The 25,622-nt window shown below is 46.8% G+C and overlaps 1 protein-coding gene across 3 annotated transcripts in view; it reads right to left on the bottom strand.

Annotated features, from left to right (window-relative positions):
* Nucleotides 1–3,528: 3,528 nt before the first annotated feature.
* flna (filamin A, alpha (actin binding protein 280)) overlaps nt 3,529–25,622 on the bottom strand; it is a 42,856-nt gene continuing 20,762 nt past the window's right edge. The window contains exons 5-49 of one of the 3 annotated variants that reach the window (XM_035913629.2): nt 24,448–24,595; nt 24,208–24,326; nt 24,054–24,131; nt 23,757–23,919; nt 23,476–23,676; nt 21,950–22,087; nt 21,196–21,322; nt 20,986–21,122; nt 20,703–20,899; nt 20,146–20,259; nt 19,920–20,063; nt 19,720–19,843; nt 19,377–19,537; nt 19,189–19,279; nt 18,109–18,278; nt 17,842–17,959; nt 17,511–17,623; nt 17,078–17,227; nt 16,639–16,957; nt 16,182–16,355; nt 15,923–16,085; nt 15,687–15,847; nt 15,391–15,558; nt 15,164–15,287; nt 14,025–14,181; nt 13,766–13,955; nt 12,659–12,682; nt 11,937–12,184; nt 10,784–10,858; nt 10,036–10,135; nt 9,823–9,963; nt 9,603–9,731; nt 9,329–9,502; nt 8,771–8,932; nt 8,428–8,631; nt 8,194–8,346; nt 7,989–8,111; nt 7,576–7,842; nt 7,351–7,488; nt 7,048–7,163; nt 6,057–6,189; nt 5,792–5,968; nt 5,481–5,699; nt 5,188–5,385; nt 3,529–4,825 (exon numbers count right to left, since the gene is read on the bottom strand). In XM_035913629.2, the coding sequence (XP_035769522.2) occupies nt 4,641–4,825; nt 5,188–5,385; nt 5,481–5,699; nt 5,792–5,968; nt 6,057–6,189; nt 7,048–7,163; nt 7,351–7,488; nt 7,576–7,842; nt 7,989–8,111; nt 8,194–8,346; nt 8,428–8,631; nt 8,771–8,932; nt 9,329–9,502; nt 9,603–9,731; nt 9,823–9,963; nt 10,036–10,135; nt 10,784–10,858; nt 11,937–12,184; nt 12,659–12,682; nt 13,766–13,955; nt 14,025–14,181; nt 15,164–15,287; nt 15,391–15,558; nt 15,687–15,847; nt 15,923–16,085; nt 16,182–16,355; nt 16,639–16,957; nt 17,078–17,227; nt 17,511–17,623; nt 17,842–17,959; nt 18,109–18,278; nt 19,189–19,279; nt 19,377–19,537; nt 19,720–19,843; nt 19,920–20,063; nt 20,146–20,259; nt 20,703–20,899; nt 20,986–21,122; nt 21,196–21,322; nt 21,950–22,087; nt 23,476–23,676; nt 23,757–23,919; nt 24,054–24,131; nt 24,208–24,326; nt 24,448–24,595 (6,915 nt within the window). In that variant the 3' untranslated portion in view covers nt 3,529–4,640. The remainder of the gene's footprint in view (nt 4,826–5,187; nt 5,386–5,480; nt 5,700–5,791; nt 5,969–6,056; nt 6,190–7,047; nt 7,164–7,350; nt 7,489–7,575; nt 7,843–7,988; nt 8,112–8,193; nt 8,347–8,427; nt 8,632–8,770; nt 8,933–9,328; nt 9,503–9,602; nt 9,732–9,822; nt 9,964–10,035; nt 10,136–10,783; nt 10,859–11,936; nt 12,185–12,658; nt 12,683–13,765; nt 13,956–14,024; nt 14,182–15,163; nt 15,288–15,390; nt 15,559–15,686; nt 15,848–15,922; nt 16,086–16,181; nt 16,356–16,638; nt 16,958–17,077; nt 17,228–17,510; nt 17,624–17,841; nt 17,960–18,108; nt 18,279–19,188; nt 19,280–19,376; nt 19,538–19,719; nt 19,844–19,919; nt 20,064–20,145; nt 20,260–20,702; nt 20,900–20,985; nt 21,123–21,195; nt 21,323–21,949; nt 22,088–23,475; nt 23,677–23,756; nt 23,920–24,053; nt 24,132–24,207; nt 24,327–24,447; nt 24,596–25,622) is intronic. The other 2 variants (XM_087834458.1, XM_087834459.1) reach the window with 2 other exon arrangements.

Genomic DNA, 25,622 nt, shown 5'->3' with positions numbered 1-25,622 from the left:
ATGTGTCACGTGAAGATTCATCAGCCAGATTAAGTGTTTACTGACAACTGACAGTGATAGCAGACATCATCATCACTATACTAATCAATCCTCTCCACACAGACAAGCATAAACACACTCGACTATCACTAAATCAAATTTAACACACGTTTGTAATGACGCCAATTCAGTTTACAATAGGGTTCATTCGCTCGGTCAGCAGGTGGCAGTATCCTCGTACACTGGGGAGTAAACTGCCATTAAACGAACAGAAGAAGAAGAAAACATCTGCACATGCGCGGTACGGATCGGGTAGACCCGATTTGTACGGTCCGACTTTGCACATGCGCAGTAAGGATCGGGGAGTCCCAATTCGTAACTATCTTTTTATTTTTCGTTTTTGTCTACATTGTATTGAAATGCTTCATTATTGCAAACATTTTAAGATTTACTCATTATTCTTAACATTTTAACAGATACTCTGACCCATAACTATCGTAAAACGCTACGACCGGAAGTAGACACCTTTCGCGCATGCGGGGTACCGATCGGGTTTCCGGTACGGATCGGGTAGTGACAGTAGCGACTAGCGACAGCCACTAACTTGGGGCCTTTCTCAATATGCGTACTTGTGCGTACTTGCGTTCTCGTGTACTCGTGATACGTCATCAGTCGGAGACCAAGTACTGTTCCAATTCGAAGTAGGCATCAAGCCGAGAACGCGAAAAAGTCCCGGATGTGTTCTCGCTCCGCCCGTTTTATCGAGCATGCATCGGTGGTGACTTGTGTGGACTTGGTACAGCTAAATATCCCAGAATGCATTTCGTCCAAAACTCAAACGCGGCAATGGCGGACGAGCGGGGCTAAAAACTTTTAAATATTACTCTTTCTGGGTCACAAAATAAACTTTTAAGTTCTTTTCAAGCGAGAATGTAGCTGTGTAAACTTCGAATATCTGCTCAGTTTATCAAGATATCATATATTTCCAAACGAGGTCCGACGTTTTCGGAGACGTCTGTGACCCGCCAGCTCCATAGCAGACAGCGAGGTCGAGGATTATTACAGCCGGCGAGAACAGCGGACTCCCGGCAGATCGTTTTCAACCCCCCCGCGGTCTTTTCGCTACTCAGGTTAAACAAACCCCAGTAGCTGTCTATTGTATTGAGTGTCCACTAAAATAAAAAATAAAAGCGTTCTAACATCTCACCTGCTTGTTTTTATTAAGGTATGTACACGTATGTACATGTACACTATTTTTATTAATAGAGATTTCACTACTGAGGTTAAACATGATATATAAGTCACTTAGATCACTTCTAAATGTTAATGTTTGGCTTATTTCGGCTTTTTATTTGTTCCTGAGTAAACCGATTTGGCTGTGATTAAAGTTAAGCTTCATAACATATTACTCACAGTTAAATTAAGGACGGCAGTAAAAACTCCGGACCTGTGACATCATCAAGTACGCTGGTGTTCCAATTGTACAAATCGCGAGTCCGTGCTCGCGTTCTCGGCGAGTCCGTACTCCCGTGCGTTCTCGGCGAGTACGTACCCGCCGAGAACGCGAGTACGTACTCGCGTACTTGAGAATTGAGAAAGGGCCTTGTTGTTTTCTTAGCGGTGCACAAACTACCCTTTTTTGTTGTTATATATTGGTCAACCAAGAACTAGCCCCGTAACAGGCACTTCTGTATTTTACCACTGGGGGGCAACAATTCACTCTATTACATTTACTAAATGTTTGAGCTGTGAAATAAACCGCAATGGAGCAAAATATGGGTGTGTGTGGTTGGAGAATGTGTTTGTGCATGCGTGTGTGTGTGTGTGTGTGTGTGTGTGTGGGGGGGGGGGGGGGGGGGGGGGTAAAACAAAGGGGGCCCAGCCATTCATTTCGCCATTTGTTGATTCACTTGAAAAGCAAGTAACTAATATGGGTCAAGTGATCCGTTTGATGTCAATCTTTCGTGATACACCGTCATATTTACATTATTTGTACAGTATGAATGATTTGCTTTGGTACCTGGTCAAACTTCAGTTCTCCTCTGTCTGCCTACCTCCGTTTCTCCAACAGCGCACTCGCTGGTAGCAACTCAGTCGCTTAGTGCCTGAGTTCGGATCATACCAATATTAGGGGGGATTTATGCACAGTCGTAAATTTCCACAATGTGGGCTTCAAATATTGTGTGTAGTTTTTTGCTTTATACAGTTGTCAGCCAGGCATCTAACTATGAAAAAATTACACTCCAAAAACCCGGGCTTAAGCCCAGTAAGCCACCCCCCCCTCGCTCCGCCACTGCTCAAGTGTCTGAATATAATGTAATACTCAGCAAAAAAACAATTGTAGATTTTCAGGCATGTTTGTTAAAGGCACCTGCTGAAGAATAAAAGATGGTCATACCATAATATTTCCTTTCAAGCTAACTGTCGGAAGTGTACCGCTGTATTTGCCTTACATGCTTTCCCCCCATTTGTTTGTACGTTTCAGTAAATTTTGGCACTTCCCAGTTTCAACAGCACAAAGCTGCGATGTTTACAATGCCTTCTGCATGAATCCTTGTTTTCAAAAGAGTTTCAACTTTATGAAGTTAAACTATCAGAAGAATGCAAATAAACAGCTACGATGTCAGTCCTCAAAGTATTTCGTTAGAGGTAAAAACAGGGCGTGGCTTTATTTTGGCATAAGACCACTTTGAACTACAAAATGGGAACCATAGTCAGCATCCAGTCTGTCCAATATTATTCAAGCTGGTATTTGGCTTTTTCAAAATCATGTTACTATTATACATAACCAACTTATTCTGCCAGCCAGAAGAGACTACCGTTTTAGAATAGTTAGCAATAAAACTATTTCTAACATTCATTTGACAACACCGGCCGCCTGGAGCGGACACCTTCAGTAAAGTCCTGCTGAAACACTGCCACCTTGTGGTGAAAGTTTTGCATGGGATTTTGGGGGGTTAAGGGATAGTGATGGGTTTAAAAGTATCAGTTTCCTGATTCAAATCAATTTTAGTTTGAATAATCTCATTTCGATCCATTAAACCCTGAATGTATTTTGCCAGAATCTCACCAAGTGATGCCGTATGAACCCTGATTCCGGGTCCAAACTACTCTGCGTTAATCAAGGCTGATGTGTTTTTAACATGTAGTGATGGCCGAGTGACGCTTTCTGAAGCACCGAAGCGTTTCAGTCCTCTTTAGTGACATCTGATGGCCAAAAGTATGACTCACAGCTTAAAACTCAAACTGCTTCATTATGATTGCCTGCTCCTCAGAGCTGAACTGACAGCTTCTGTTTGATATTTACTTCAATAATAAATTATTTGTCCTTGTTTAAATGTGCCATGGTGTGTTCTCCTTTTGCTTGTGACTTCCTAATAAAAAAATTAAATTAAAAAAAAAAAACAAAAACAAAAAAACAACAGGGGTGGAGGTGGTTATCTGCTACAAAAAGCCAGACAATTACAATCTCCTTGTTTTATCCTCAGTTACTTTGACACAATGGATAAGCAGAAGAGAGTTGATGGATGTACAGAAATGAGACAACCATTAGAATGACAGAAAATACTTAGACAACTTTATTGTGTATCAAAATACTGTCTTACAATCATTTTTAAAGCCTTATTTTGGACAAGATTCTTTTTTTTGTTCAGAAACAGATTAGGCACAGAGCGGAGCTGGAAGGACAAAGGGAGGGGAGGAGGGAGGGGTGGGTGTTGCTGAAGGGGAAACGGGTGAGATCTAAAACACTGAGCAAAAAAAAAAAAAAAAAAACAAGCATCTGTCCACTCCCTCTGACGCGATGAATCACACCATCATCATCGTCAGCCCTTCTGTTAAGCACAACTTTGGAAACTTCCCTTTTTAACATACGAGGCAGTGAGCCACTGCACACTCACGTTTCATGCCGGGGAATCGGGCTCTTTATCCGAGTTCTTACAACCTAATGGACATGGATGGCCAGTACTGGTGCCACGCTTTCCACAAAAAAACAAAACCGAGGAAGTGGCATTTCCAGGCAGCGGTGTCGGGATGACGAGCAAGCTACTGTGAAATGCGTCTTCCCTACTAAGAACAGCAGTGGCTAAACCTGGATCACACTAGCAGCAGGTAAAACAGCTGGGTTAGTAACAGAGCATCATGAACACTCTGGTGTAATGAACAGACATGCGTGTGTGTTCTCATAGAAGCTCATATCAGAGTGAATCCATTATTTACTGTGTGTATGTCAGAGTAGCTCCTCCAGTGTAAACAGTAACTTCAATCCAAAGCAGGGGGCCAGACTCTACTGGCGCTACACTAGCTTCTCATAAATCCACTGAAAATGGAAAAATCGCCTAAGGCACGACTGACTGCTAGCTTACAGTAATAATGAAAAGGTGCGTCGTTCTCGTCCCCAAGTTTACTGAATGTGTTTAGCAGAAGAATGAAAACAGAAAATGGAGCAAATGACTGTAGACAAAGGAATATTCAATGCACTGAACTTTGACTGGAATTTTAAAATATCCAATCCTGGAATCTGGCTGAGGGCAACACTGATGAAGTCATTGGTAACATGGGAGGGACGTGGAGCTGTACACAATGATGGCTTAAACTGGAGAAAGTCGTTTTAAACAGTGGTACAATTCTAATCTGCAGAGCTGGATTTTTGCTTTATTTTTTTAAACTGTGATGTGGTAGGGGCTGCCGGGGATGTGCTCGTCGCCCCACTTCACCACCAGGATGTACTCTCCCTTTTCCTTGAGCTGGTAGCTCACGTTGTACATGCGGTTGCCCAGATGCTTCACAAGGATCTCCTCACATGGGACCTTAGGACCGTCCACGCCAACCAAGAGCATGTTACGACCTGCAAAAGATGTTTTCAGATGAGTGATTGCATCAGATCAGCCCCAGAGCGTGTCGTGCAGAAGCAGCCACACCGCTGAAATGTGTGCAGAATTCCTCCATTGTTGCGTTGCTAAAACAAGCACAGTCCTGACAACAGCTTCACCAAACTACCATCGCTGAGTGCTGGCAGTACGGGCCTTCCTTCAGATGTCCATTTGCAGGAACAGATTAAATGTCAAGTGAAAGCAGCTCATATGAAAGCTCTGCCACACAGCAGGATTTTCTATGGTCATACTTACGACTTTACCACAAAATACAACATCTAATCCTGAATATTGCTCTGACCTGCGTTTTGTTCATGCATATCCTAGCTTTACACACCTGCTTTGCTGCAGTCAACGCTGAAGTTGTTCTTCTGACCAATGAAGCCCTTTGTCAGGCCCGGGCCCTTAGCCACAACCTTGCTGGCATCGGATTGGATAGGAGCGCCCTGCTGAGAACAGCTGATAGCACGGGTCACAGGGTCTACAGTAACAGAGGAGGTTTCATGCATACTGTGGCTGGACACAAGCTTGGAACCTAGAAGACAGAGAGGAAGAGGAGTGTGAGTTAAAGCTGAAGGTATTTCAGCATTTTACATTTAATAAAATAATGATGAAAATATTCCTCCTCACCAGTGATCTTGGCCTTGAAGGGGCTTCCCACAATGTGGTAAGGACCGCCATACTTGATGGAGATGAGATAGTTGCCGGGTGCCATCGGGGTGTACGTGACCCTGTAACCCTCGGGACACTCCACGCAGTCCATCTTCACCTTGGAAGGCCCGTCAATGGTGACCGCTAAAGCCCCGGGCCCTGCGTTGCTCGTGTTCACCACAAATTCACATGATGTTCCTGGAGGTAAATGACACATGACAGGCAGGATATAGGGGACATCAAACAGGCAAAGGAATTTCATTGATTTGCACTCAGGGTGAAAGTGCTACCTGTGGTGCCTCCCTCCAGTCCTGGTCCGTATGCAGACACCATCCCAGGGTCTCCGGCCTGGCCGGTCTCTCCGACTCGAATCTTGAACGGACTACCAGGGATGTGACTTCCATTGAACTTCACATCAATCAGATAGAGACCATTCTCTCTGGGGATGAACCTGACTGCATATTTATCTATCAAACAGAAGGCACATCAGTCTAACGCATCACATCAGCTTAGCAAGTGCTTTGAATGGGTTAGGATTGGTTTTCCTGAGGTTACCTTGGTCAATCTCAGTGACGCAGCACTCCTCCAGCGCTCCTGACGGGCTGTGGACCTTGGCATCAATCGCACCCTTTGCTCCGTTAAGGCTGACAGCGAAGGACGCTGGTTGGTTCACCTTCAGACCCGATTCCTGCTCAACAACACACTCACAGAATCAAACACTGCATCGAAGGACAAAATGAACCCCCATGCCTCTGCTGCCCACAGCAAGTCAGCAAAAGGTCACCACATCATAACCACCACTCTTACATAGCTTACCTGAAGTCGCTAACAAGGCTAAAGAGGAGGGCTGTGCAGTGAAAAGGTGTGCATGTATCATATTTTTGCTTGTGCACGTCTGTGTGCACATGAAGATTCCTGTAAGTGTTTCTAGTAGGTGGTCTGACCATTCATTTTGTAATGTATTAGAGAACGTGCAATATGCTTTCAGTGAGCAGCAGGTACTTTGGAGTCGTGCTACCCAAAGCCTACGTCCACACAGTGTCTTTGTCATCACTGCATACATGCATGATACCAAGGCCTGTGTGATGATGCGACACTGACACATGGCTCTATGGGTGAATGAACAGGAAGAACAGCCCATGTTAAACCTCTTTAACCCTTTAGCGCCCACAAGACTTTCAGAGACGAGAGGCTGTTGGGAGCCTTTAGAATGAGGCACGAGAAACACACACAGTCCTTTCGTATCCCAGAAGCCCTTGCACTGCCCAGCAATGCAGCAGCAGCTGATGGTGATCCTATGTCTGTACCTTTGCTACCAGTGCATGCAAAACAAACCACTACAGCTGACTTGCTGTCAGAGGTATCCACGCTCAAAACGTCATTAAAACAAAAACCCTCACCGAGCTGCTACAGTAAAAAGAAGTAAAAGGCTGGTCTCTTTACATGTGATCTAGCACAAAAGTCACCAACACTCTGCTGCTGCAATGCGGTGTACTGTGGCCTGGTGGTGTGTGCATACGGATGTGTGCGTGTCTCAGAGCCTCACCTGAAGACTGGCAACAGTGAGTCGGCGGGCATCATCTGACGGCGAAGCCACGGGGACGATGAAGGGGCTGTCGGGGATGTGCTCGTCGTTGAAGCGGATCGACACCTCGTAGTCACCTACACAGGGGGAACCATCGGAGAGTCAGTGAGAGTGTCACTCAAGCACAAAACAGTGACAGGACGTCTCTCTCACACACGCACGCACTCATATGAGGACCAGGGTCAGAGTACGACTGAAGCATAAAACCACACTATAAACTAGAAATGTGATTCAGTGTGCAGCACAGGCTCTGTCTCTTCTCACCAGGCTCCTGCACGATGTAGGAAACCCCACTGGAGCCGTCCTTGCGGTCCTCAAAGGCGATTTCGGCCTTGCTTGGCCCCTCCACAGCAATACTGAGACCTCCGGCCCCAGCCTCCCGCGTCCAGATACTGAACTCCGCTACACACACACACCAAAACAGAGTTAGCTATACAGTGTAAAATTACACACTGGATTCTGCACTCACAACCCAGACGCCACACCAACCTGGTACTCCAGCCTCCGCTCTCTCCAGGCCTGGCCCTCCAGCACGCACTTTGTGAGCGCCACCCTCACCCAGGGGGCCGACAGTGAACTGGAACGGGCTCCCAGGCACATGCACGCCGTTGTATTTCACACACACTGTATGCACACCGGTCTCAGTGGGCACAAAACGAATGCAGTAGGTGTTATTCTCTCCCTCCATGATGTCAGCCTTGTGAACCTGACCAGAGGGGCTGGTCACCTGAGCGGTCATGTCCGCTATGCTTATCTCTGAGGACGCACAGATGTAGACATACAAACATGAGGATCTCCTAGCGTCAGCTGCATTAGAGAACCTAACCGTGAGAAGGCTGTAACCTCCCCCTTTAGACCCGAGCACAGATGGAGAATTAAATACGAGTTCCTGCTCGTCTCACCTGGGATCTTCAGGCTCAGGTCACACTGGCTGCCAACGTTGGCAACCGATGCTGCCCTCTTCTTCCTGGTGATGCTCTCCTTCATTCTGCCCTCCCCTGTTACCTTCACTGTGAAAGCACTTCCTGTGTATACACATGAACAAATTCACTTTTACAAAACCGAAACATGTGCCTCCTCTGTAATCCGACTGTTTCATGTAAGCACCTGGCACATGTTGGTCAGCAAACTTGATGTTGATGATGTAATTTCCTGGTTCAGTGGGGCAGTAGGTGACCTTGCAGGTGCCATCCTCCTGGTCCTCAGTGTTAATGTCCACTTTGCTGGGGCCTTCAATGGAGAGGCTCAGGCCACCGTAGCCTAATGCATCAAAGACGAGCATGACAAATATGAATGTGTAAAAATAAAATGACAGCATCTATGCTTTCACTGAGCATATACCTGCATCACGAGTGTCGATGATGAACTCTGCAGGCTCAAAGGTCCTGGCCTCGCTCAGCCCCTGTCCACTCACACGCACACGGCTCGCGTCACCAATCTCTGACTGCTTGATCATTACAGAAATTGGGCTGCTGGGAATATGACGACCGTTCTTCTTGATGTTAACAAGGTGCTCGCCAATCTCCTTGGGAACAAAGGAGATTCCTAAGACAGACAGAGGAGGGTTAACAACGCGCCAACCAGCATGCAGCCCGTTTCATCCCCCCCGTCTTACTTAGGGAACCATAAAATAATTTGATTCTGATGACTCATTGTTTAGCAAACTTATCAGACGCACACTCACCAACGTGACCGTTACGCAGCATCTTCAGCAGGCAGGGCTCCTCTCGCCCTGAGGGTGTTGTAAGAGAGGCTGTCAGCTGGCTGAGGTCGAGCTCTCCAATGTCCAGTGGAATATCTGCAGCCGAGCCCACCTTCAGATGGGACATCCTCATCGAATCGTCACCTAGAGATGCAGCAGTGACTGTTAGGGCACACGCCATAAATGCACTTTTTCTATCATATTGTGTGTGTGTGGGGGGGGGTGGAGCAGTGGGTACAGGGGAGGCCGACCCACACCTGACTGGAGGAGAGGGTGGTGTGTGCTACAAGAGCAGTGGGAAAGCCAATAAAAAAACACAAAACAAAAAGAAAACGTGCTAACAGCAACGCTGCTGTTGTCAGCTCACACACGTATCCTTACTAAATTAACTGGATTTTTATCGTTTCGGTTTGGGCATCTGATAAGAATGTTTCCAGGCATGTAGTCTTGGAACATCTCCGGATCCAGCAGGAAGGGAGGAACTACGTTACTGTAGTGTGCGGGCTGCATGGATGTCTACTCTGATGTAGAAAGAGTTACCAGTAATCCTAGCAGAGAAGGGGCTGCCTGGGATGTGCTTGTCATTGTATTTAACAAGGATGCTGTAGTCTCCCGGCAGCACTGGCAGGTAAGACACGGTGCAGGTTCCGTCCTGGTTGTCCACACAGCTGATGTCAGCCTTGGATGGACCCTCGATGGCCAGAGACAAACCCCCTACAAAGATGATCAGCGGGCGTCACATGTGTTCAAATCTGAGGAGGCAGGTAAGTCATAGCCAATATAATTGCACTCCACAGGTGTGACTGTTACCCACCTTCTCCAGCATCTTTGGTGTTAACAGTAAAGACGGCTGGCTTGTTGACAGTCCCGTGGATAAGGCCAGGCCCATAGGCACTGACATTACCACTGTTCATGTAATCCACGTAGAACTGCAAGGGACTTCCTGTTGGCAGACAGAGCGGTTAGTGTCGCACGTCCAAACCATCTTCTCAGTGCACTTTAGAGCCCACACAGTCCTAAATGTGTGCAGATACCAGGGATGTGGATGCCGTCGTATTTGATATCCATCTCGTGCAGCCCGGCCTCTGTGGGAGCGTACTTGACAGTAACCGTGCCATCTTTGTTGTCTGTGATGTCAGGCTTAGCCACTTTGCCCGATGGCATTCGGACCTCACCTGAAGCAGAGGACAACACAATGACACACACATCACTATGATCAAACTACGCATTTATAAAGGAGACATTACCCGTGATCTCTCCTTTCTGGATGGTGAATGGAATCACCAGGTCAAACGGTCTCAGACTTGCCACATCCAGCCCGTTCATTCCCATTGGTCGGTCTGTTGCCTGAGAGACAGAGTGCACCAGTCAGACCACAGGTTGTTAAGAGATCGTGGCAACCGTTCTGGTTACAGTGACAACATGTCAGACAAAATGAACACAGTGCGGGATGGAAGAGGAAAAACGCCAACAATGAACAGAGGGTGAGACGATGAGATGGAATGATAATGGCGACCGTGGTCAGGATGATGGTACGGACAAGCTGCAAGAGCAGGATGGGGACAAAACATCGGAAAGCCATTTTGAAAAACGTGGAGTAGCTGGGACGGCCAAATTTAGGATTTTCAAAATGGCCTTTTTCCCTCTGAAGCCAGGTCGACATGGAACACTGTCCACAAGGGCTGCATAATGCTTCAGTAAGTATATAATTTGGTCCCATGCTACGAAGGAAACCACTGTTCAGCTCATACAGTAGGCTTTGGACCCTGAACTTTAACATTATGCAGCTCTGCTGAACCGTCCATGTGTCCCTGGCATCCTGTTTGGAGAGAGAAACGAGAGAAAGCACCCTCTCAGTGATGAAACACCTGCAATGAGACACAGCAGACAATGATGAAAGGAGACCATATGCGCCATAGACGACAAAGGGACAACAGGGAGAAGCAAAACTGAAGCCGAGAAGGCCGAGAGACTGGAGGCTGAGGATTTAGATACCCAGGGCTGTTGAGTGTAGTACTGGGGCATTTGGCTCTGTTGCATGAGCTGGTCTGATGGAGCTCCTTCCAGTGCCTGGAGGGTGTAGGTAGGGATGGTGGAGGGAATTGAGAGAGTGAAAAAGATAAGGCATTGGAGCGGATTAAAACGGCAGTCAAAGTGATTTAGAGAAACGGCTGCAGGCGTCAGGACCAAAGCCTCTGTAGGGGAAGTAGTTGAAAGCATCTGTGGTCCAGGGCTCTGACAAACCTGTAACTGCTGGTAAACAACCAGCTCAGTAGTTACTGTACCGACGAGCAACACAAACACTCTGCATCAACTTGTAATTCTTACCACGTCTACATCAGCTGCTGCTCAATTGAATTTAAAATCTGTCTTCATAAAGGCCCCGCCCCTCTACACCATCTTACTGAGAGTACTCAGTATGAAGGGGCTGAGCAATGACAAATGAAGCCAATACAGGCGTGACAAAAGCTGCACCTCATTGTCCTATAAAGCTCCCACGTCCACCTTTACAGCCGGAAAAACAGAACGTGCTTACACTCTGCCCATGCTGACCAAAGCTGCTTTTTGGACCCATTTCCACAGCAACACAACATGTGTGACTTGAAAACATTAAATCAGGGCTTTGGCATCTCGGACTGCATATGCGTTTTCTTCAGTCGGTTGTTTCTGTCACTCTTACTAGCAGCAGGGCTCGACTGTAACCCAGCGTTGAGCGCAGAACGCACAACCTTTGGACAAACTGCCTGAAATGTGTCGACAGAAACATTTCAGGGATTCTGAGTGATTCTGCACTCCAGATGGGTTAATTGCAATAAAATTAATTTCATCGTGATGACAGATTAAGCCACACTAACACGTTAACGTGGACAGCCCTTATTAGTGCTCACTTAAATTGCTTGCCTAGAATTTGAAGACAGTTTATCTTGGGCCCACTTCCTGTCAGTTATCTCGCCCATAATCATCTCATGTCGGTGACTTTGTTTTCTCGCGTCACCAGCTTCAAGCTGCAGCCTGCTTTCACTGTGGATGCAGCTTAAGACTGAACTCTGCTTATCCAAGTTGAGGGTCATTCTTGATAACTGTATCTGACACTGAGAAGTTTTCATGAGATTCTAGCAGAGCAGGCTTACACGTGCAGATCACTCACCGTGACTTGGAACGGACTGTTAGGGATGTGCTCCCCTCCAAAGCGGACGCAGATCACATACTCGCCAGGCTGTGGCGCCGTGTAGAAGATGTCGAATGTGCCGTCCTCATTTTCAACCACGTCCACGTCAAGCTCCACCCCCTCTGGCGTGCAGACGCTGCACGTCACCTTGCCTTTTCCGGCAGCCTTGGCGTCCACCGTGATAACCGTCTGTTCGCCAATCTGGATAGTTGGGCCAACACCGGCACCTTCAGATAAAAATAATCATAAAATGCATTTAAGTCGTTTCTTACACAGACACAAGCGCACTGCCAGACGCAACATTCAGCATGCACATTCCACAACCAGAAGACCAGGTTAAAGCTGAATCTAGTCATGTTATTACCATCGCTCATATATTGTTACCAATAACAGTTACAGTTTCCATGTATGAACAGAAAGCTAGATTAGAGTGCCATTCCACCATGCCTTCCTACCTACTCTGTTAGTCCATTAGTTTGTCCAATATAAATGGAGACACAGTTATGAGAGAGGAAGCGTAAAATGAGATGGAAGGCGGGGGGAAAAAAAAAAAAAAAGAAAAAAAAAATGGTCTGGGAAAGTGAAATATAGAAGAGAAACAAGCAAAAGGATGGGATGTCCTGTTGAAAGCTGGTGCCACTATCCTCCATGCTGAGAAAAAAGACAACAGAGAAGGTCCTCTACATGATAAAAAGGCTTACCTAAACCGTGACCGCCGATTGAGACTGAAAGTAGGAACGGTGAGAAGCGAGGGAGCCAGAGAAAAGTGACAAATAAAAGACAGTCAGGTGGGGTGGAGGTGACGGGTGGCAATAACTGTACTCCAAACAGTTGGATGAAACAAACGGTGGTGGAGTGTGAAGCGGGGCGGTGTGTGTGTGTGTGTGTGTGTCTGTGTGTGTGTGGGGCCGGGCTGAGTGAGGAGTGTGCAGGGTGCAACTGAGGAGCACAGCGTGAGGAATGCCACATACCAATGCACAGAAAACTGATGAGATACGAGCAGCAGGTACACTGAGAGGCGCTCTAGATCACATGACCTCCAACAAACCACTCACATAATCATCTGTGGAGCCAAATGTCCGTGAGCCCTCAGGTGTGGGTGGGCAGGAAGACTTTCAATCGTTGCCATTGTAGTTAACCAAAGAGAGTGTCTCATTCATGTATGTTTGACTATAATTCATAAAAACCAAAAACAGGATTTCTATCATCTGAGCTCAAACTCACTGATGTCATGCATCAGGTGACTTAAAGAACCAAAGCAGGTAGTCCTACCTGGCTGTTAGAAAACATTGAAGCGTCACTTTCAGAACCAGAAGCTCTGCATGTGATTACAGCTGACTGATTAAACTGGAACTTCCTCAACGCTCGACTTTAAATATCAGATCCTGACTCTTCAGTTCAAAGACACGCTGAGCGCTCAATCCTCGTGTTCTGTAGACGCATTTATAAGTATTTACCCATTTGTAAATCTGCACCGCTCAAAGAACTGTGCAACATTTTCTGTAATATATAAAATCCTGCACGAGCAACAATTCCTGCACGAGAGAGGAGAGAAACATTTTGTGGCTCTGAGTAAAAACCCTTTGACCTCTCCCGGCTGCAGGAACTCTGGATTTTAATAGCAACAGGTGGAAATGTGGGGCATATACTGTTGATAACAATCAGATATGTTGGAAATCATTGTGTGTCAGTATTCTACACAATACGTTTCAGTAATTATTCCTGCTGAGACGAGACACTGATCAGCAGTACAGCCGACTGAGTTGGTAGAATAACAAAATGACTGCAGCAGCCCGTCCTGGACATACCTGTGACGGTGCACTTGCTGGCATCTCCGGTGGGAAGAGCCCTGATTCGGTAGGGTGAATAAGGGATCTCGTCTCCTCCGTACTTAATGAGAATGGTGTATCTGCCAGTCATGTCTGGCACATAAGACACCAGGTAGGTCCCATCATGGTTGTCACGGATATTTGCCTTCTTGGGCTTCCCCTCTGGGTCCTTCAGGAGAAAACAAAGCGTTAGCTAAACATCGCAGCTCTGATTCCATGCTGTGGTCCAAGCACTCACAGTGATCTGCACTGCCAGCAGTCCCTCGCCTGCATCTTTGGCATCGATGGTGAACTCCACCGGCAGAGAGGCAGGCACTCCAGTGGTGTTGAGGCCGGGTCCGCTTGCACGCACCTTGCTGGCATCATGGGTGGGCAGCACCTTCACCTTGTACGGGCTGACAAAGAGAGAGAAGGACTGGCTGTGGGATACAGGTCGTGTCCAAATTCATGGGCTGCATCCTCCTGAGGACCCGGCCTTCGCGGTCTACGTGGGCCGGGTCCTCAGGAGGTCGGGTAGGCCGGAAGTAAACTGCTATGGAATTGGACGGTCTAGCCTTCTTGATCTACTCCCGCCCTTAATTCAGAGTATTTCCGGTTGTCAGCGCCACGGCACGAAAATCGAAAATGGACCCCGAAATCTTTCTCCGTTTTTTGTGTTCATTTGTAATTATCAACGAGCTAACCCACATTCTCGCCTGAAAATATGTTTAAAGTTTATTTTGTGGCCCAGAAAGATTAATAAGAGTAATTTTAAAACTTAGTAGCGGCCGCCATTGCCGGAAACTGGAGCTTGGCTGGGCTGCGCTATGAATTCTGGGATATGGTGGGCCAAGAAGGACACACCCGACCCATCCTTCAAATTCGGGGAAAAGGAGGACGCATTTGTCGGCTGCATTCGGAGGAGTCTACGAATTTGGACAGCCTTCGGCGCGTCGCTGTGACGTAATCGGTCTACAAATGCGGCCTCAGGAGGATGCAGCCCATGAATTTGGACACGACAACAGTCTCATCGAGAGAGCCGAGTAAACCACGGGTGGGTTAGATGTTTCATTAGCAGCCTGCTGAAACGAGCTGTGTCATTAGCCGAATTCAGCCATGCAGACAGATGACCGTCTATGGTAAAGCATGCAGATCACCCGGACAGCACACAGTTATTATTCTAGCCAGACTTCAGCTACTTCATTCTAATAATGCAGGAACTACAAAGATTTATTACTACTGGCTTTTGAATGTGGTTCTTCTATTCAGAAAAACAAAACTAACATCGTTTTGTGTTTTCTGTGTTGGTCACAGGCAGACATTGATCATCATGGTTGGATATTAGGAAATGGATTAAAATTTGTGCATATTTAGGCTGATACACTGCCTGAGAGTTACCTGCGTGGGATCTCCTCATCAGCATACAACACATTGATGGAATAGGGTCCCTCTCGAGTAGGAACATAGTTGACTGTGTGAGTCTGGTCACCGTTATCCACCACCTCCACAGGCTCCACCACACCTGAACACACACAGAAAGAAGCCAAATACCAAGTTTAACATCTTCTAAGAGCTCTCTGGTCCACAGTTAATCATAGATGGAGAAATGTTAGAAGCCAGATCACCTTTGGGCCCTTGTACTCGGACCTGCAGTGGGGCAACTCCAGCTTTGGAGGCATCCACTGTGAACGCCTGAGGAATGTTGGCTCTGACATTGTTGCCGAGGCCGGGACCCTGGCACTTCACCTTGGTACTGTCCACTGTGTCGCTGACGGGCACAGAGAATGGACTTCCTGCTCAGAACAAGCACGAGGGAACGATATTTAAGGCCTCTGCTTAACAACAGGGGATGGAGTACATTTCAAAAGGATTTTCTTCTCACATTTTTATTTCTTACTACTACTAAAACAGTATTCAGTACCTGTGATGGGCTGTCCTCCGTAGGTGATGTTGAGGTTGTACGTGCCAGGCTCGTATGGGATGTACTCCACACTGCAGCTACCATCCTTGTTGTCAGTGCAGGACATTTTGGCCTCCGACGGACCTTCCATAGCTAGACCCAGGCCACCAGTACCTGCTCCTCTGCACAGGGAAGAAAGACTTTCACAATAGGAGTAGGAAACAGATTTGTGACACGCCACCATGGACTCGTCTCACCTGGTTTCCACGGTGAACTTGTTGGGCTTGTTGGTGGTGCCACCTTTCAGACCAGGGCCGTGCACACGAACACGAGCCGGGTCGCAGCCTTCAGTCACAGCAACACGGAACGGGCTCTTTGGTACCGGAGAGCCATCATAGCAAACTTCCACAGTGTGTGGGCCTGAAACACACACACACACACACACACACACACACAACTCAAAGTGGAGAAGAAAAAACACACAGCTACTGTACCCACTGCTGCACTTGAACTCACCCTCCTCGTAGGGAGTGTACTCCACATTGTAGGTTCCATCCCGAAGGTCCGTGATCAGGGCATCCGTGCGGCTCCCTGAGGGGTTGCTGATGTGGGTTTTGATGTGGTCGCCTCCAGTCTGTGTGAGAGCGCGAGCATCCACAGTGAAGTCTGTAGTGGCCTCACGGAAGACTCCTGAAAGGACAGAACATACAGTACACAGGTTATCTCTAAATATAATCATAAGCTCATATGTCCTTTAAAATGAGACCAGTCTGTCATTTACATTTCACACAGCTCCCTTTATTCTTCACATAACGTTATTCACACGAGCTGGGGCCCAATTTCAACTGAATTCTGCAATAATCTACAGATCAGATCATCTCCCATCAATAAGACTATGGTGATAATGGGAGGAAGAAACCAGCACCAGCCCCCCAAAAAAGGAACACACACACACACACACACACAATTTCACCTTTGCCTTCCACTCCTGGTCCGAACACCAGAACACCGCTGGCATCAACGGCAGGCTCCACGTTGAGCCGAGCAGGGAAGTTGGGCACATCCTGGCCACCATAGCGGATGGTGAGCGTGTACGAGCCGGGGTACAGAGGGATGTAGGTAATCGTGTAGGTTCCATCTCCGTTGTCTTGGATGTGAACCTCTGCCTCAGTGCCGCTGTCCGATATGATCTCAATAGTCAGCTCAGCAGGGCCGGCATTGGTACAGTCCACAATGAACTCCCCCGTCTCGCCAACTTTGGCACGCTCCAAACCTGGGCCCGAGCAACGTACCTGAGAGGAAAGGTGACACGGAACAAAGATCAATGATTCCAATCTGCAAGCATGTCAAGCTGAATTAATTCAATTCACTTCACACAGGTTTAAGAACATCTAGCAGCGCTTGTGGCTAACCTTGGAGGGGTCTGTTGCAGGGTAAGCTGTGGGGGTGAAGGGGGAGCCAGGGATGGGCACTCCATCATAAGTCAGTTCAACCTGGTATGGTCCTGCTTCCCGGGGGATGAATTTCACCTGACTAGTCTCTGGGCTCAGCCCAGGCTCCACCTGGAACAAAACACATTAACGTGACTTTACGAGAGGCATGAGGAGAGAGAAAGACACGGCACTGAAAGAGTGCTGGAATACTGGGAGAGTTCTCCAACATCCAAGGAGAACTTCCAGGGAGACCAAATAAGTGGCTAGAGGTGTAAGACGGCAGTGGAGTGGACTCCAGGATAAATAAAATGTTTATTAAAAAACAAAAACAGGATGAAACTGGTTTAAGACTCAAAGAGAAAAACATTAACTCCTATATTGTCCTGTTAAAAAAGGAGATTTGGTGTCATACTTTGCTGGACACTGGTTTCCCTCCTGGTCCAGTCACTTTGGCAGCAACCTTGCCCTGACCCCCAGCACCCTTTGACTTGACAGTCACTTCCTTATCTTTGCCGACAGTCATCTCTGCAAGAACACAGACCAAAGAAAACACACTGACACTTCTGATCTGCCTGAAAAGCTTAGATTTTTTTTTTTTTTTTTTTTATAAACACATCAATATACTGACAACCATGCAAGGGAGAAAGCCATGGTGAAAACATTCATGTTAGACAGTAGGCTTTATATAGGCTGAGGTTTGCTGTCAGGTGTGGCTGGACAAGAACAGTGACACAGGTACGTACTGTCTCCCAGGCCGGTCACGTTGACCTTGCTGAGGTCTAGTGTGGGCGCCACACCGACGCTGAAAGGGCTCTTGGGAATGTGATCTCCACCATAGGTCACAGCAACTCCCAGTGGACCCTGTCACAGCAAAGAGGAGCGATCCGCACGATCCCATTTAATATGATGCATAACAGCCAGAAGAATGCTTTACTGCTCTGATAAGAAGCCACATGATACAACGTAGCTACAACTGGCAAATTCTGCATGTTTGCGCATTCTTCTCTCACCTGTTGCACGGGTGTGTATTTAACAGTGTGTGTGTTGTCGTGGTTGTTGATGATTTCAAAGTCTTTCACAGCCTCTCCTTTGGTCGGGCCACTGAAGCTGCAGTCTAGGTTTGCTTTTCCTGCTCCTTTAGTGCTGACGGTGAAATGAGTGGGCTTGTTCAGCTCTACGCCTGAAAGAGAGCATTCAACTGGGTTAGGGAGTCTAATTAGAATAAAAGTAATCACTCTGCAAACCCAGCATGTCATACAAGCTTTTGTATCAACACGTTTCAATAAGCAGGAAACTTTTACACCTTAGAGGAAATGCTCGGGGTGCTTCAGGGTCCACGGGCAACAGCCCACAGCAGACAAAAGACTAAGATCAAGATGTGTAAATGTAGATCTGCAGATATATAAAAGACTTAAAGTAACAGATTTAAAATGCTACCCAGCTTAGCACAGCGTTTCTTCTGCAGTGTAAAATAACACCAAAGTACCTTAAGCTAAATTTAAATTATGCATTTAACTGAAGCAGTTGATGACTGATTTGAATTATATTAGTTCAAATAAAGTCTATTTATATGCAGTGTACAGTGACGGATTATAGGTGTGCAGTACCAGTCTGACTCTTAAGAGATTAATAAGTGTGATCCAGCTTCATACATTTATTCTGGGATGCCACAGCTTTACAGGAGTCTGTCACAAAACACTCATTTCAGCCCCCTGCCCCCCCAGATGACAACATCTTAAGCTAATGAGCAGGAACAGTGACTTGTCCAAATCAATCCTTTTATGTGGCTCATCTTTGGCATCTTACCTCTGTCAGATTGTCACATGACAGCTCAGAAGGACCTGTTTCCATTAGCATAGCAGCTCTAACCCTGTTTATTCTTGTTTTTAAATCCTTGTGATTTTAACATCTGTAGCAAGAACATGTTTGACAAAACTGACAAGATCCAGATTAAAGCATTAAGAGAGCTATGAAGAGTTGTTCCATGCAGTTTGACACTGACCGTCAAACCTTTCTGAGCGTTCAATCGACAGCCAATCGAATGTGGCCACGCCTGTTTTTGTTAGCGCCCTCTGGCTTGGTGTTCTTACCACTGCGGCTGAGTCCCGGTCCCTCCGCCTTGACTTTGCTGGCATCATGAGAAGGATCCACTTTGACCCTGAAGGGCGTCATTGGAATAGCCTGAACGCAAACAGGAAGACACACATTACAATAAACCCCGAGTCCTGGAAACAGACTGCCTTCCAACCGATATAAATACTCGAGGATTCAGAGTCACCTGGTCAGCAAACAGCACCATGATGGTGTAGCTGCCTGCTCCAGGGGGAGTATATTTGACGGTGAAGGTATCGTTGTCGTTCCTGATGATGTCAAAGTCGATGTCAGCCTCTGCAGGTCCCACCACTCCTGGGGCACACTTGATGCCTATGCTGATGTCACCTGATGGCCGAGGGCAAAGGTTAGCATGTTATAGGTAATGCTCTACAGCTTCAAACAGCAGCTGGGTGAAATACATTTCCTATAATAGCTGTTCATAAACATGTTATTGTTGTTTGGAATATTGCTTTGACCGGATCTTTTGTTTGTTCCCTTTACTCTCTCACAGTTTTCTGGAGCTTTACCTTGACCAGCCTCTGAGCAGTCAACAGTGAAGTATGTTGGCTCGAAGGCCTTGAGGCCCGTCTTTGCCACTCCAGGCCCAGAAACCTTCACCTTGTTTGGATGACAGCCTGCTCCGATATTCATCTGTGGGCACAAACACCAAAACTCAGGAGACTCAGTGAGAAGAAAAGGCGAAGCCTGCATAGCAGAGCATACTCACCCTGAACGGACTCTCAGGGATGTTAACGTCTCCCCAGGACACCATCACAGTGTGCTTCACAGGCTTTCGTGGGGTGTAGGTGCAGCTGTACGTGCCGTTGCCATTATCCTTCACCTGGACATCCACAGAATTGCCTTCACCATCCTGTGCAGAGGACAAGAGATTAGTTCACTCAGATTTAATACACATTTACCGTATTTATGGTCATAAACAAACCCAGACATACCTGAGCTACAATTTTCAGAGGAGCTTTTCCTCCTTGCTTGGCATCGACTGTGAATTCGGTGGGTTTTCCAACAGCCAGTCCACTGCTCTGAAGGCCTGGGCCGTACGCCTTAACCTAGACAAAAAAAAAAACCAAAAACCCCACATGTACTACAGCCAGAAGAGCATTTATACAATACAGTGCTGTGAAGACATATCTGCCTCCTTCCTGATTTACCATCTTTTTCCATATTTATCACACTGACATGTTTCAGATCAGTTTTTAATATTAGACAAAGAATGTCTCCTATTAAAATGCAGTTTTCCAAACACACTACAGGAAAAAGTAATTCATCTAAAACCTGAAACCTTGTGTGTCACCTCTGACACCAAGAACTGCAGCAAGTGTTTGGTGCAGGAAGTCTCCCTTTGCCTTCACACAATCGTTTTAACCCATCCACTCCCACCATGATCTCAGGCCTTGAGGCAACAGTCATGAAAACTAATCTTAAATGAAGAAAGATTGTTAGATGGACTTGTCCATGATCTCCATGTGCATCTCTCTGGGTGGGCGCATACCTTGTCTGGGTAAAAGTCTTTCCCTGGAGGGTTGACGATCTCAGCCATAAAGGGAGAGTGTTGGATGTCCTCATTGTTGCAGAGCACATGGACGGCATACTCGCCAGGCTCTGTGGGCCAGTAACGCACGTCACACGATCCATCACCCTTGTCATCACACTCGATCTTGGCCTGAGACGGACCTTCCACAGAGAAACCTGAAGAACAACAGTTTCAGAGAAGAAACTGAAGATTATCTGCACATGCTTTCAGGACTGACCCCACGCCCGCGTATGGCACTTACCCAGTGTACCGACATTGTCTCCAACAGCCTCCACCACAAAGTCAGCAGATTTACCAACAACGCCTCCTTCCAGTCCAGGACCCCAGGCCCTCACCTTCTGCTGGCCAGCCTCAGTGCCAATCTTGACCTCCATGGGACTAAACAGAGCATCGAATGGTCAGTCACAATGACAAGTTGGAGTCAGTGTTTTGTTTGCATGCCCATGTGTACCTGCGTGGAATGTGCTGTCCTCCCCAGGTGATGGTGATGGAATATGTTCCAGGTGTGGTGGGGTAATACTCAAATCCATACACACTGTCTCCAAGGTCTTTCCGTTTACACGGCTCCTCCAGACCCTCTGTGAACAAGATGCCTTTGCATTATTTCTTTAATCCAGTCTTACTTGATCATTTTAGGAAGGAGGAAGCATCCCCAGTCTGTTTGTAGTTAGATTCATTGGCCACTCAGAACCACATTTAAAAAAACAAAACCATAGCTTAGAGTAGAAATCCTCTGAGGCGATCGTGATTTTAGGTTGCATTTAAAAAAAAAAAAAAAAAAAAAAAAAACCAGGTACATTTTTAAAATGCTTTATGCACAGAATTGTTCCCGTTGGACACAAGAAGCAGACTCTGCAGCCTGATCAGGCTGGTGTTTGTGCAGCTGGCTCACTGTGCTGTGATAACAGTGTGTTTGTCAAAGACTGATGTGAACAGTGAAGACAGTCTGAATGTCAAAGAGCGCAGAGGAGGGCTGCAGACGTCAGGAGCTACTCTTTCAGTGACAACAGCTGGCTGTGCTCGTTCGTCTTCACTGTTCTGTTGGTTTGTTGTCAGTTAGCTAAAGATTATCTGGGGCTTTGTAAATCCAACAACCTCATTTACTGATCTGTTTATTCGTTTGTTGGGTTTTTTCTCTTCAGATTGCAAACATTAATCCCACCTCAAGCACAAAAACCAATGTGAACATTTGGATTAGAACTCACTGGGGCCCTTGATGGTGACTTTCAACTCCCCAGTGCCGGCTCCTTTTGTGTAAACCTTGAAGTCTGCAGTCTCCTTCACCCGGAGGCCCTTTGGCTGCAGACCACGACCCTTGGCTCTGCAGAGGCTGGGGTTACACGCTGTGGACAAACAGAGCGAGTGAGACGCGCACGGCTCCGAGTAACATTATGACCACATTTCAGTGGGGACAAGACCAATGAAGTGTGAGGTGAATGAAATTAAACACAAACCATCCATCACACTCCAGATCTGCTGGAAAGCAAATGTTATTTTCTCCTTCCTACTACCCCGCATGCCCCCCGTTATCCACCCATCCTTTCCTGCAGAGCGAATTCTTAGACCACAGGGAAGGAAGTGAGCCATTATCCTCACACAGGAAGTGGGATATCCCTTCATAGCGCTTTATTAAAACTGTAATAAGCTGAGTCACAGCGATACCAAGTGCAGAAAGCAAAGGAAGCCTTCCAGGAAGACAAAGTGTCTCAAGATATAGTCCATGTTATTGTATTCAGATGTGTTGCTGTGGTATACTTGCAAAAGCTACTGGACACAGAGACACCACATTAATGGCAGAAGATTGTTCTGTGTTTTCTTTTAAACCAAAGTTACTTTGTTTTTAAATGTGTTTCAGCCCAATCTAAGGGAACCTTCTGGTTAGCAGCAGAGCTGTTTAATGACTTTTGGTTTTTCTGATTGTGAAACTGAGGAAATTCTTTACAAGCTCTTGTTGTTTCCCCCAGGCTTACTTTAAAGGACAACCATGATCTAAACGTTATCAGTTAGTAGGGGATCAGCCTATACTTGGCAAGTGGCAACCCTTAACTACTTTGTTAATGTAGGACCCGTGCAGCTCTTTCCATTTAACACCAAAGCAAATGCATTTGCTCTGTGAGCCCATTATACAAGCTGAATTTGTTTTCTATGTCTGACAGACTCGGGCTACATGGACGTCTTACTGGATCTCAAAGAGACAGTGAGTTACTATTAGGTAGCAGCCACACCCACAGTTCTGCTAAAAGCTATATTTAAATCATGTAAATATAATTCTTAGTAACCCAGGTCACTGTTAACTTGGCTGTAATGAGGAACTGGTTTCCTGATCAAACACAACACAGCTTAATTTTCTGGGAATGGTGTTTCTTCATGAATGTGCTGAAAACACCAAATAAGGAGATTCACACCACTGTGGATGCTCGAGTCACGTGAAGTTTACAGGCAGCCGACACACACAGCAAGTTTACAGGGGGGGAAACACACACACACACACACACGACAGAGTAGGTACCAAAGAGATCCCAGGAAGGAAGAGGCTGTTCCAGAGAGAGGACAGATGCCAGCAGGCTTCTATCAAAGAGAAGAGGACATGACATCCAGCAGAGGAACACAGCAGAGGTTAGACACAGGAGAAGCAGAAACACATTTTAAAACGGCTGCTGTGGTAGAAGTGTTCAGTTAGCAGTGACATCCTCCCAGATTTACACTCCGTGAAGCTGTAACATATGCTCACCCTCTCCCACATTAACTGTGAAAGGACTCTTGCTGATCTGACCACCAGCAAAGGTCACGTAAATGGTGTGCTGGCCCTCCTGGGTGGGTTTGTAGGTGCAGCGATAGCTGCTGTTACCCTTGTCCTCAATGGTGCACGTCACCGTGTTCTTATTCCCTGCAGGGTCCATGATCACCACTTCCACCTCTCCAACACCAGCACCTTAGAAAAACAGGAGGAAACACACAGTTAAACACTCCATGCGGCCTGATGTTACAGCTAGCTGCACAAACATACATTACCTGCTGTGTACACATCAAAGTAAGTGGACTTGTTAGCAATATTTCCTGAGGGCTCGAGGCCCGGTCCCTGTGCTGTGGCCTTGCTGGAGTCTCCCTGAGCCATGCCGACCTCCACCTCGAAGGGGCTCTTAGAGATGTGTTGCCCTGCAAACAGCACAGTCACCTACAAAAGGAAGGAGAGCAGGAAAATGGCATGTTAGCTGTAATCACTGCTTTGTGGAGCAAAACCCATTTTCTACCTGAAAGATTACTTTAGGGATTATTTCTCACATCTTTAACATTAAATTCTTCGCTCACCTTGTGCATGCCTGTCACTTTGGGGACGTAGACGACAGAGTAGGTACGGTTCTTGTCATTGTTGGCCGTCACTTGAGCCTGAACACAGACACAATCGTTTTTAAATGAACAAAACTGTGAAAGTAGAAGTTACACACAAGGATGGATCACAGACCTCCTCTCTGTGGCCTGCAGGGTCCTCCACGTAAACCAGCACCTCTCCCATTCCTGCACTGATGGTTTCCACGGTGAACGTAGCCTTTTTCATCACTACATTACCAACGGGCTCAACGCCTTCACACAACAGACAACATGTTAAAAATGTCACACTGCAGTATAAGGCTCACAGTTTGTCTGTGGATACAAGGAAAGGTGAATCAGCTGCATGTCGTGATGCGCGTGCATGTAGGCGTACCTGGGCCATAGGCACGCGCTTTCTTGGGGTTGAGTTTGGGTCGCAGAGGTGCTCCAGGCTTGAGCTTGGCTTTGGGGAACTGTGACAGGTAGGTCATGACTGAGTGCTCGTCCACATTGGGGTCGACGATCTCTTCAGGGGTTATCACCTAGGAGACGAGGAGAAACATTTTTCTAAATGTAAGGGCGGGCAGCCCTCCCCCCCGACTTGTTTGCATGTTTGTAGTTGAAGGAGAACCATGGTGACAGCTGTGCAAACGGAGGCAAGGCTTGATCAGTTACCGTGGAGATTACTCACAGGCAAACCCAGTGATGTTTTGATTGTGTGATTAAAACCACACACACGAACCTGTACGCATTTAGAAAGTACCTGAGACAGTCGCACGCAAACCAGGAGCCAGACAAACCACAGAGTCTGGAGGGGAAGGACGCCGACAGTTTCTTAGCAGAAGCACGGCTGAAGGCGGAAACGCCAGCGACCACAGAGCCAACTGTCAGCACGCTACAGCGTGCCAATCATGCCAACAGTACTGACACACACACAGCACAGCTACGCCACACAGGCGGCACAGGAAACTGAGTTTACTTTCAAAGCTCCCTGGTAAATGCTGAAAAGGGGCTCAAATGTCAGGTTTCCCCACATGACTGCACCAGAACAGATTTACCATTTCTAGTTTGCCAAAGACCCCCTGTAGCCTTACATAAGACTGAGGGGGTCTTTGGGGGAATCAAGAATCGGACAGGTATGAAAATGACCGCTTACTGACCAATTGAAAAATCAAACAAACAAACAAAAAAAATCACCTGGGACCGTCACTCAGATAAGAGAATACTTCCCTGTGTAAGGATTCAAAAACGAGCTGCTGTACAAAGATAGATGTTGTGATGGTGACCAAAAGGAAAAAGCTTCACTGCAGATAACAATCACCCTCAGGAAATGCACCACTTCCTTGCGTTTGGTGTCTGAGGGAGTGAAGTCATTAGCAGGTGTGGATAAGAGTTCAGTCATAGTTTCCAGAGCGTAGCATGATCACCTACACCAGCCTAATGGCAAACTGACTGCAAACGATGAATAGTCTGAAACACGATGAGTTTACTGGTGAAAAATCTCCACTCTTATTTTAAAAGTTCACCTGCTGTTAACCAGAGGCCCAAAGACCCATCAGTCAGCAGCTT

The sequence above is a fragment of the Neolamprologus brichardi genome, chromosome 20 (assembly GCF_056152115.1).
Source record: "Neolamprologus brichardi isolate AB-2024 chromosome 20, ASM5615211v1, whole genome shotgun sequence".
Classification (NCBI taxonomy): domain Eukaryota; kingdom Metazoa; phylum Chordata; class Actinopteri; order Cichliformes; family Cichlidae; genus Neolamprologus; species Neolamprologus brichardi.
This window is presented reverse-complemented; position numbering and strand designations above follow the sequence as displayed.